This window comes from Scardinius erythrophthalmus, assembly GCF_964197995.2.
Source record: "Scardinius erythrophthalmus genome assembly, chromosome: 13".
NCBI classification, from domain to species: Eukaryota; Metazoa; Chordata; class Actinopteri; order Cypriniformes; family Leuciscidae; genus Scardinius; species Scardinius erythrophthalmus.
Window position 1 is genome coordinate 34,990,061 of NC_138233.1, and position 12,628 is coordinate 35,002,688.

Sequence of the window (12,628 nt, forward strand, 5' to 3'; positions counted from 1 at the left end):
AGCTCGCTCAAGTAGTGCGGAGCTAAACCATTTAGTGCTTTGTAAGTGATAAGCAATATTTTAAAATTGATGCAGTGTTTAATAGGGAGCCAGTGCAGTGTTGACAGAACTGGGCTAATATGGTCATACTTCCTGGTTCTGGTAAGAACTCGAGCTGCTGCGTTTTGGACCAGCTGTAGTTTGTTTATTAAGCGTGCAGGGCAACCACCCAGTAGAGCATTACAATAATCTAGCCTTGAGGTCATGAACGCATGAACTAATTGTTCTGCATTTGTCATTGAGAGCATATGGCGTAATTTAGATATATGTTTAAGATGGAAAAATGCAGTTTTACAGATGCTAGGAATATGACTCGGTGACAAAGATCACACCCAGGTTCCTAACTGATGACAAAAACTTGACAGAGCAGTCATCAATTGTTAGACAGGTGCGTTTAGTAAGCTGTAGGGGAGCAAAAAAGTGACGACCTCCATTCCCAAAACCTTGGAGTAAAAATGAGTGGTTTTGTTCAGGTCCCGAACAGTGAGCACCAGGTGGTCCAGATGACTGATGTGAACTGGACAGGAACTTTTGAACTGGACTAATGACAGTCCACTGACAACTGACTGGATGTGAAGCCAAGAATCATTTAAACAAACATATTGAAATTATTATTTGTGATGAATGTGTTTGGCAGAATATCACAAAGATGAATACTTTGCAATTTTGGGTATTTTTTATTTATTTAGCATTACTGTAACACGAATCGTAATGGTCCTGAAAGTAGTTTAAATAAGAAAAAGGACATCATGGTTGTTATTTGTTGTACTGCCTTTATTATGATAGCAATAATAATAATCATCATCATCACTAATGTATAGCAATAGACCAATAATATCATGACATATTACCATTTTAAATGAATATTATTTAACATTATCCAAAGAACAGAGGAAGATAGAATGAGTAAAATGGTTAAGGATTAAGTGAATATAGTCAGAATCTTACAAAACTTAATGGCTTCAAATCATAATTACAATTTAAAATCATGTTCAGTGTCTCAGTACGTGAGGATTCGAGCTTGGCCCAAAATGGTTTAGTTTTGAGGTTACAACATAAGGAAGTTTTAAAAAGAAAGAAATATTAGCTCAGCTGAAAACACCATGAAAGCAATTAGCTAATGTGGTTTCGGCTGAGCAAATATTTCCTTCTTTTTAAAACCTTGATGGGAGTTTTTATTGCTTTTAAATAGCAATCCATTTATGGAGCGATTTCTATTCATCCTTAGGCAATGATACAACTGTCTATTGTTGGTAATTGGAGACTTCAATCAAGTTGTTGTCAGGGTCACGAAAATAGAGGGAACTGATGGGACCCACAGCGCCAGTCCTGTCAACTGGGCCCTCCTCTATTGTCACGCCACACTCCTGGAAACACAACATCAGAAAATCAGAGAATATATCATTCTATGATAAAACAATCAGCTATACTTCAGTGTTTTGTCCTCTAAAACCAGGGATGAGCACCATTTAGAGCTGAGTTTAGAAGGCCTTTTAAATTTCAGTTCAATTATTGAAATTGAGTTGAATTAGGAAACAGAATGCAGAATTAACGTCTGAATTAAAGGATGTAAAATTATCGTAGAATTAAATTCTGGCAAGTTTATACTGTATGAGTAGTTTTAATTTTTTTTTTTTTTTTTTCAGCATGAAAGACTCAAAGATGGGGGGGGTTTTAGAAACAGTTGGTTGACATTATTAATGTTTCAAATGTCAATTATAGAAATATGTATTATATATGTAATATGTATTAATCATTAACGTTCGCTTTATTGGACAGTTTGTTTTGGCCTTTGAATCTGATTTAGTTCTAAAACAAGAAAAGTTAATTCAGGAAATAAACACTGGTGTGTTGCTCAGAGATTTTGCTTTGGCTTCGCCTGAAAACGTGTTTTGTCCGTAAAAATAGAACGGTATTATTAAACTGAATAATGTTAGAGTCATTTTGTCAATATTGTGTCTAAAATTTAAGATATTCAGAAGTAACTTCTTGTTTATAGAACTGCTGTATAAAAGCAATATCACACTCACAATCATGTTGTTGTGATTAATTTGACCATGCCTATAATTAGTATTAAAAACAACAGCACTCTGTGGTATTGCTTAATTATGAAGCATGGTGGAAGAACTCCTCATTCTCAGACGTTCTGTGTATGACAAAATGAATGAATATGAATAAAAAGTCCAAATTAATAGTCATTGTTTTATTTATTTATTTAGCAAAACTAGTGTTGGACTAATGATTTTATTAGTCAGTTTAATTGCAACTGATACCTTGAGATGGGCAGAAACAGTTGTCAGAGGGGTCTTGGTGATCAGGCACAGGTCAGCAGATCCTGGTGTTGGGCTTTTGGCTTTCGGCTCAAACTCATTCCCGGCCTGATGCAGGTTGATTTTCTGCTCTCCAAAGCTCAAAGCTTTACGGTCACCCTGGAACACAGACAGTCTTGAAGTGATTCGTGGGAATTCCTATACTTTGCTGCCACCATGTGGTATTGTTCGCTGTGTGGTTTTTGTGTGAAGTTCTACCTTAAAAGTGACGACCTCCATTCCCAAAACCTTGGAGTAAAAATGAGTGGTTTTGTTCAGGTCCCGAACAGTGAGCACCAGGTGGTCCAGATGACTGATGTGAACTGGACAGGAACTTCTGAGCCGGACTGATGACAGTCCACTGACAACTGACTGGAACATAGAGTTAGAGGATTGAAAATATTATTTGTGATGAATGCATTTGGCAGAATAAAACAAGAATGAATACTTTGCAATTTTTTATTTTTATGTTTTATTTAACATCACTGTAACAAGAATTTAAATGGTCCTGAAAGTAGAATAAATGTTCTTTATGCAAAATATAACAAGGACATCATGGTGGTTATTTGTTGTACTAACTTTATTATGATAGTAAAAATAAAAATGATCATCATCACGAGAAAGAGTGCTGTTGTTCTAAACAATCAATGCGTTTTATGGCAGCTATAGTAATAGTATGCTAATATGCTAATCGTAATTCAGCGAGTACGACAAGTGTGCTAAAGTCACCATGAATTTAAAATCGTATTTTTTTACAGAATGTTGCAATGTTTATTATGAATGATTTATCATCCGTCCACATTATTATTATTATTATTATTATACATTTATATTCCCTCATAATCTGTAATCAAAAATGTTAACCTCCCCTCTATGGGATTACAAATTTAAGAGTCTGTTTAAAATTTGCTGATCCTACATCCTGACATAACATCACATGAAAAACTGAGGTAAACTTCAATGCATTGGGCATTCAAGGTGAACACGATGGCATCAGTTTACCGATTAGATTACACGAGTTCACACTTACATGTAATCAGATTATGTGTATTTGGCGTGCTGTCCGAGAGGAGGGCTCTTTTTTCACACACACACACACACACACACACACACACACACACACACACACACACACACACACACACACACACACACACACACACACACACACACACACACACACACACACACACACAATTTACAATAAAAATACATTGTATTCCTGCCTTAGTCAGACTTGATGACTGCATCAACCAACAGCACGTTCTCAATAAAGAAGATCCTGCTGAAGATACATCAGAGTCTCCTGGTCTTTGCTTCTGAGTTTCCTACACCTCTCCCTCGAAACAGCTGCTGTTCTCTTCATGACACACACCGATGATCCAAAGCATTATGACCATCTTCCTAATATGCTGTTGGTCCTTCGTGTGCTGCCAAAACAGCACCGACCCGCAGATGCCTGGACTCTACAAGACCCCAGAAGGTGTCCTGTAGTTTCTGGCACCAAGACGTTTGCAGCAGATCCTTCAGGTCCTGTAAGTTGCGAGGTGGAGCCGTCACATGAGCCAGCACATCCCACTGACGCTCAAATGGACTGAGATCTGGGCAATTTGGAGGCCAGGGCAACACCTAGAGCTCATCATCATGTTCCTCAAACCATTCCTGATCAATGTGTGCAGTGTGTCAGGGTGCATTATCCTGCAGACTTCCACCAGGCAACATATTGTCATGAAGGGTGTACCTGGTCGGACTCTGCATCAATGTTTAGGTAGTTGGCACGTGTCAAATTTTCGTCCACATGAATGGCCGAACCCAGAGTTTCCCAGCAGAACATTGTCCAGAGCATCACACTCTCTCCACCGAATCCTGACCTCACACTTCTCCAAAGTCCAGTTCTGAGGCTCTGGAGGCTATATCTTCAAAAAGGGGGGGTAATATTTTCAAAACCACTAAGAAATCAAGTTTTAAATATAATTCTTTTGAAGTGTTAGTACTTAATGTAAAAATATATAGTAAAAATGATAAATCACGTTTGAGATTTGTGCTGGCTACTGTATACAGGCCACCAGGGCACCATAAAGATTTTATCAAAGAATTTGCGGACTTTCTATCAGAATTAATATTGACTGCAGATAAAGTACAAATTGTTGGTGATTTTAATATACACATCGATAATGAAAAAGATGCATTGGGATTGGCATTTAAAGACATTGTAAACTCTATTGGAGTTAGACAACACGTGTCAGGACCTACTCATCGTCGTAATCATACTCTAGATCTAATATTACCACACGGAATAGATGTTGATGCCGTTGAAATTCTGCAGCAGAGCGATGACATCTCAGATCATTACCTAGTCTCGTGTAAACTTAATTTAGCCAAGGCTGCAAAGCCGACTCTGTGTTTCAAATATGTTAGACCTATCACTTCTGCTACTAAAGATTGCTTTATTAATAATCTTCCTACTCAGTTTCATCATCTCAGCATCCCAGATAGCTTAGAAGAACTCGATATTGCAACAGAAACTTTTAACTCTCTCTTTTCCAGCACTTTAGACACAGTTGCTCCGTTGCGCTTAAAGAAGATTAAAGAAAATAGTCCAACGCCGTGGTACAACAAGCACACTCGGGCCCTTAAAGGAGAACTCTGGTCAATTTTAACATTGAGCTCATTTTATTGTACATTTGGAGTGCTGTCAATACAGAGAACAACTACAAAAATCGGTGTTGCCTACACCGAGTTATTCTATTTTTAAAATTTGCACCCTGTTGACTTCAATGGGGCAAGTACTAAACCTGCTTTTAGGCTCTTAACATCCTTGATGTGTCATTACAAGTGCACAGAAAATGTGAGTGATTCCTTCTGAGTGAACACGAGTGGATCTGACTGCAGTAGATGTGAAAGATATGTATAAAAATTATGTTATTTAAGCCAGCGCAAATACCTGTTTACATCCTGTTTTTCGGTTGAAGTCCAAAGTAGTCGATTGCCGAGTTCACGCGCGTGATAAACCTATGCGCGTGAACTCGGCAATCGACTACTTTGGACTTCAACCGAAAAACAGGATGTAAACAGGTATTTGCGCTGGCTTAAATAACATAATTTTTATACATATCTTTCACATCTACTGCAGTCAGATCCACTCGTGTTCACTCAGAAGGAATCACTCACATTTTCTGTGCACTTGTAATGACACATCAAGGATGTTAAGAGCCTAAAAGCAGGTTTAGTACTTGCCCTATTGAAGTCAACAGGGTGCAAATTTTAAAAATAGAATAACTCGGTGTAGGCAACACCGATTTTTGTCGTTGTTCTCTGTACTGACAGCACTCCAAATGTACAAAAAAATGAGCTCAATGTTAAAATTGACCGGAGTTCTCCTTTAAGAGAGCAGCCAGAAAAATGGAGCGCAACTGGAAGAAAACAAAACTAGAGGTATTTCGCATTTCATGGAAAGAGAGCTCGATTACTTACAGAGAGGCTTTAAAAGCTGCTAGATCTGCTTATTTTTTAAACCTATTAGAAGAAAATAAACATAATCCTAGGTATTTATTTGAAACGGTGGCTAAACTAACGAAAAAGAAAGCTTCAAGCACCGAAGTTTCCAAGCAACACAGCAGTAATGACTTTATGAACTTCTTCACTTTTAAGATTGATAATATCAGGGACAAAATTATAACTATGTAACCGTCTACTACAGTAGATGCAGACAGTGCATTGTAGTCTTAACCGCTTGTTAAAAAACTGCAACTTGATCCTACAGAATTAGTCAATTACAGGCCGATCTCGAATCTACCTTTTCTGTCAAAGATATTAGAAAAGGCAGTATCTTCACAACTGTGTTCCTTTCTTGAAAGAAATGATATCTGCGAGGATTTCCAGTCAGGATTTAGACCGTACCATAGTACCGAAACAGCTCTCGTTAGAGTCACAAATGATTTGCTCTTATCATCCGATCGTGGTTGTGTCTCTCTATTAGTGTTACTCGATCTTAGTTCTGCATTTGACATTATCGACCACAACATTCTTTTTAATAGACTCGAAAATTATGTTGGCATTAGTGGAATTGCACTAGCATGGTTAAAAATCATACTTATCTGACCATTATCAGTTTGTAGCAATAAATGAAGAGATGTCTCATCGATCACAAGTTCAGTATGGCGTACCACAAGGCTCAGTACTAGGACCGCTGCTGTTCACTCTGTACATGCTACCATTAGGAGATATCATTAGGAAGCATGGAATTAGCTTTCACTGTTATGCTGACGATACTCAGCTCTATATTTCTTTAAAACCTAACGAAACTTACCAATTCACAAAATTAACGGAATGCATAGCGGATATAAAAAATTGGATGACTCGATTTACAAGAGGTCGTCAATTGGATGAAAGATTGATACCAATCTTTCATTTGAAAGTCACGTGTCTAGTATCTGTAAAACTGCATTTTTCCATCTTAAAAATATATCTAAATTACGTCATATGCTCTCATTGACAAATGCGGAACAATTGGTTAATGCGTTCATGACCTCAAGGCTAGATTATTGTAATACTCTACTGGGTGGTTGCCCTGCACGCTTAATAAACAAACTACAGCTAGTTCAAAACGCAGCAGCTCGAGTTCTTTCCAGAACCAGGAAGTATGACACACATCTCTTTGACCTAGCGTTCACATAATACATTATAGACTTCTATAATTCAATATTAGGCTGCATAGATTAGGTCAGCTGGAACCGGGAACACTTCCCATAAATCCTGATGTACTCGTTACATCATAAGAAGAATGGCATCTACGCTAATTTTAGTGTCTTTGTTTATCCCGAGGTTTTCCCGCAGCCTGCCGGATCCAGGCCGTATCCAGATCTGATGAAGGACCTTCGCCTGGACCAATGACAACGCAGTGCTGAAGTGCCAACTAGTCTCTCCCTATGGAGGATCCCTTTACCACTCTACAGATAAAGCGTTGTCGGGAAACTCAATTCGCGTACCTACCCCGAATTGATAAAATAAAATAAAATTCTGTTTAAAAAATTATAAGGAAACACCAGTACTTTGTTTAGGCTTGGTTTGTAGGGAATTACAAACCTGTGTACATATATTCAAACGCACATAACTATAGAACCAATTCTTAATGCGCATGTGACCGCCATCAGCGTTTCTCACAGGTTCGCATTTAAAGTCTGTGTAGAGAGAATTGTGTCGTCTTAGCGGCCCCTAATTTAATAACAAATGATTGTTGCGACGGAAGCGAATCAATCAAAACTAACTTTAGCTGGAAAATAACTTTATTAAAGAGCCGCTATAAAGCCAAAACAATCTCTGTTACCTTAAATTATACGTTTATCTCTGTAAAGCCAAAAATGTATGAGATGAAACTTATAACTACTTGCCATAGGTGTAGCCACCTATAAATAGAGGCAGAATTATTTTTTTAAAGTCATGATAGAAAAAAAAAGTTATAAGCAACATCACACGATCAAGAGTCCTGAATACCATGACGATTGAAAATGTGACTGATTTTATATGACAGTTCAATAAACAATTAAGTCACTTACATTTTAAACACAATATTGACTGTTTTTGTTCCATTTCAGCAACGAAAATAGTCCCAAACAAAGATCATAGCAGAACCATGACGCAACTCACCGGAACACACAACCGTGTTTTCATTACTCTACGAACCGTTTGAACGAATCATTTGAATAAAGGGCTCAATGACTCATTCATTAAGACGGTCACCTGCCGCCACCTACTGGTGGTTTAGTTTCGTGTTTAAAAGGATAATTCTTTCCAATATTTTATATTTGTATATACAAAAAATATTTAAAACAATCACATAACAGTATTTAATGCAGTTGTAATTTTCAGTGTAAATTATTTCATTTGATTGGTAACAACCACATAATGTCTTATTATTCTAATTTATTGATCAAATTTAAGAATTTAAAATGAAAGATGAAGCATATATTTAAAATGATTAGGGAAAATGCTCTTTATAATGGTTAAAACATCATAAATATACAGATTTAAATATGTCAAAGCTGACTGAACACTGATGAGAGAATATTACTTCAGAATAAATTATATACTTTTTCTGGACAAGCTAATTTTTTACTTGCACAATTGAATGACCGATTTACTTGCTCAAAGGACAAGCAAATGAAAAGGCTTAATGTTGAGCTGTGAGTTATATTTTATATAGTATTATGGTTATGTGGCGAGCCTGAGTATAGTTTTACACATCAGCCCAGTGTATTCTGTAAAGTTAGTGATACGCAGAGTCAGGTTTTTGCACATTAATCTGAAAATAAATGTGGCACACCCAGTTTTCTTATGCATACCCAGATACTCTTTTCTGGCTACGCTAGTGCTACTTACAAAAGAAAAAATGTTTTGTGGACACAGCGAACATTCCAAATGCGTTTGTCCTGTTATCAGTAGCGCGAGAGCATGGTTCAAGTGTCAGAAACAGACAGAATCACTGATTTTAATGGGTTCTATGCGCTTTTGACACATGTCGTGCCGTTCGCATCCAATGTAGAGTGTAACCTGCCCTTTACACCAATGCGACTAGAATCAACGGTGTATCATTTCACAGTATTCAGTGTCACATGGTCCTTCAGAACTTATGCTAAAATGCTGCTCAAGAAACATTTATATGAAAAAGGGTTGTTGTGCTGCTTATTGGAAATGAGGAATATGTGGATGTTTTCAGGATGTTTTGATCAACGAATATTGCAATTGAATTTGAAATCGAAAACTGAAATGTGAATTGCTTTAAATTAATTTTTTTTGCACATTTACAAAGCAGGACAGAGAGCATACCAATATCATAAGGCCAAAAAAGCTCAATTTTAAATGGAATGGACTCGTGACTTAAAGATGTAAATCAGCATGGGGATTCAACATATTTTTCAAAAACAGGATATCTTCTAAAACTAAGCGATAACACTCCATGTATGTATGTAACAATGAATGTGTAAGCATACTTGGCTGGCAATATATAAAGCTCTTTCTGAATCTGAAGAACATTTTTTTTTTTTTTTTTACATTTTTTACAAATTCAGATTAAATATTCGATTCGAGATGATTCACAATAAAATGTGAGATTTGCTAAACAATCCGATTTACAACTTGTCTTAAATAATTTTGAGTCTGAATCCGTGAAGATGAAAAACAAACTATTATTTTATATGGCAAGGTGTATCATTGCCCAAAATTTTTTTTCCAGGAAGTGAAATTAAACCAAGGTTTAACTCATGAATATTAATAAAACACACACACGTCTTTTAGTAACCTTCATGCAGTGAAGGTTAGCCTACTAAAAGGTGACTCGCATTGTATTTAATATTCATGAATGAGACAAGACTTTCACATAAAGTCAAGAAATGTGGGAGGGTGGTGTAAGTATATCTGTTGTAGCCTATCTGTATTGTTACAATACCTCTTTTATATTGTTATCCTTTAATACAATAAAAATTTGAGTGCCAAAAAAAAAAAAAAAGTCAAGAAATGTCTAACCAACGTCAGCCTTTGAGCCAATCAGTAGAACCATCCCTTTGAGACGTCACACTCCTTAATGAATATTTATGAGCCAAGCCTTCATAATAGTATACAGGATTCAAATTCACTTCCAGAAAACTCATTTTTACTGTAATAAAACATTACGAATCAGTAAGTAATAGTCTTGTGTAATTTAATTAAATTGTTTTCATGCGCTATTTCCATTCCAGCCGTCTAAAAGAAACTAGGAAGTAATGATCAAACTAAAGAGAGATTTTGTTACCTTGCCGTGGGTCGAGTAAGAACGCAGAAAAGTACTGCAAACGCGTAGAGCCATTTTAGCAGTGGAAGGTCAAATGAGACTGAGTGACGATATCACCTGTCCTAACCTGTCCGGAAAAACAAAATCATAAAAGCAAACTCCAACTGGAGAACGAGAAGCGCCAGACACCCTGCCGTAATCACTCTATTACACACGCCACCGAGTGCAACATATCATATGAGTAAAATAAACAATGCGGCCCAGAAGATGTCTAAATGATAGTTAGGCTACATATAGTTGAACGATGTATTTTCAATTCAAAATCTGTTAAAGTTTCTCAGTCTTTACTGTAGGTTATCATCCTGCTACTGAAGTAGTGCTCGTTGTCCCTGCATGCAGGGTTGCCAGGTGCCAGCAAGGTTTTCCAGACCAAAACCTCGTCAAAAACCGCCCAAAAAACCGCCCAATTTTTTGTGTGGCTTGTTTTTCGTTTAAACACATTAAAATCATTAACAAGCTTTAAAATGACCCATTTTTCGACTTAGCCTAACCAATTTTAGAAACAATATTCAATCAAATGAACGCAAGGGTAGGCTACTGACCTCAATCAGACTATTCTACTAAACTAAGCTTATGTTACGGAAAATAATGCGATCAACTTATCGATGAGTCTCTTTATTGCCAATAAAAGTCACTTGGAACAAAAGCATTCAGTAACATAAAAACAGTGGATATTATGGACACACACACACAAAAAAAAAAAACAACTTTAACATTTCAGTTATTTCAAATGGCAACATAAAACATGCATATTAGAGCTTGGAAAAAAATCGATTTTTTTTTGTGATTTTAAAATCGATTTTTTTTTTATTACAGATATTAATTCAAATTAAATTGCTTTTTTTGCCCTTGCTTATAGGTTGACCGAAGTTAGCCACTTTCGTTTCAACAGAGGATGAAATGTGTTGTTACAGAGTTGTTACCATTCTTTAAAAGTCTGTGATCTCGATTCAAACACCCACGCGTTCTTCTTCCATTTCGTCTGTCTATTAAACCTTTGATCATATCACAACATTCAGATCTGTGTTGGCGTGCGTGCGTCACTTTAAGGTAGTGGGAGGGTGTGTTGTGAGGTTAGGGGGCATGTCAGCCAGAGTTGTAGTGTGTGTGTTCGTGTGAGTGAGTGAGATTGCTGTCTGCTGAACATTGGGTCGCAGGAATGATTTGAAGTGCCGGTGTTTCGGCAACAAAAACCCGCCGAACTGATCCGAAACCAGCCCAACTTTTATCCACCCGCCCAAACCTATTTTTGCCTAGCCTGGCTAATGTCTCATTTGAGACTTGGTCTGGGAACCACGTGTTCATTTTCTCGTATTTGAGGCGTGGTTTACGAATGCCCAGAGCCGTTTATTGGGCGCTATGAATGTCTATCAAATGCGCCTGTATGTAGCTCATAGCCAATCGCTTCAATTATACCAGATGACATATGTAGAGTGACAGAAATTCGACGAGGAAAAAGACGATGGGTCAAAGATTTATTTGTACACGATGGTGTTTAGCGAATATTACCGTTTGTGCAAGATAAACATGAGGGTAGAAGATAACGTTGAGTCTGATGCCATGTTGGATCCATAGATATAAACAAACTGCTTCGGTGTCGTCATCGTCTTGCTGCTCCCTCCCCGTTCTGTGATTGGTTCCCTTTTTCAGGGGAAAATTTGGTCCATGGTGTCCAGACTGCCTAGCAGCGTGAATAAAATCGCGCTGCGAGCAAGGCAGTATGGGGAAACTCAGGCTAATTTTTGCCCGCAAAATAGATTGCAAAACCGCCCAATCTGGCAACCCTGCCTGTGTTGCTCCCAATGCTCTAGTAACATTACATTATGTAAACTGCAATGCATTTATGACAAAGAACTGCACCGATGCAGATGTACTATCATAGCAATCTATCAATAAATGCACCCACGACACACCTTGTACTCTCTGATGTTCGCTCTGCTCGGCGCCCCTGCAGACAGGGTTGCCAGATGCCAGCAAGGTTTTCCAGCCCAAAACCTCGTCAAAAAACGCGAGAATGCACAAAAAAAAAAAAACGCCCATTTTTTTTTTTTTTGTGTGTGGCTCGTTTTTCGTTTAAACACATTGAAATCACTAACAAGCTTTAAAATGACCCATTTTTCGACTTAGCCTATCCGATTTTAGAAACAATATTCAATCAAATGAACGCAAAAGTAGGCTGTACCTCAGTCAGACTATTCTATTATGTTACGGAAAATAATGCGATCAACTTAGGCTATCAATGAGTCTGTTTATTGTCAATAAAGGTCGCTTGGAAGCATTCAGTAGCATAAAAACATTGAGTGGATATATGGACATAAAAAATAACCCACTTTAACATTTCAATTATTTCAAATGGCAACATGAAACATGCATGAGAGCCTAAGTCCCTCCCCTTCCGGTCGACGTAATTACAAAGACTACAAACCCAGACGGCGCACATGCGACGTCATACCTT

At 37.4% G+C, this 12,628-nt stretch overlaps 1 protein-coding gene across 1 annotated transcript; it reads right to left on the minus strand.

The window, feature by feature from the left end:
- Positions 1–803: 803 nt before the first annotated feature.
- Positions 804–10,510, minus strand: LOC308700438 (glyoxalase domain-containing protein 5). The gene is made up of 4 exons (XM_081382076.1): positions 10,135–10,510; positions 2,568–2,720; positions 2,313–2,468; positions 804–1,406 (listed from the first exon to the last, which is right to left on the minus strand). The coding sequence occupies exons 1-4, from the start codon at positions 10,186–10,188 to the stop codon at positions 1,284–1,286; spliced, it is 486 nt and encodes a 161-aa protein (XP_081238202.1). The 5' UTR covers positions 10,189–10,510; the 3' UTR covers positions 804–1,283.
- Between the last annotated feature and the right edge of the window lie 2,118 nt (positions 10,511–12,628).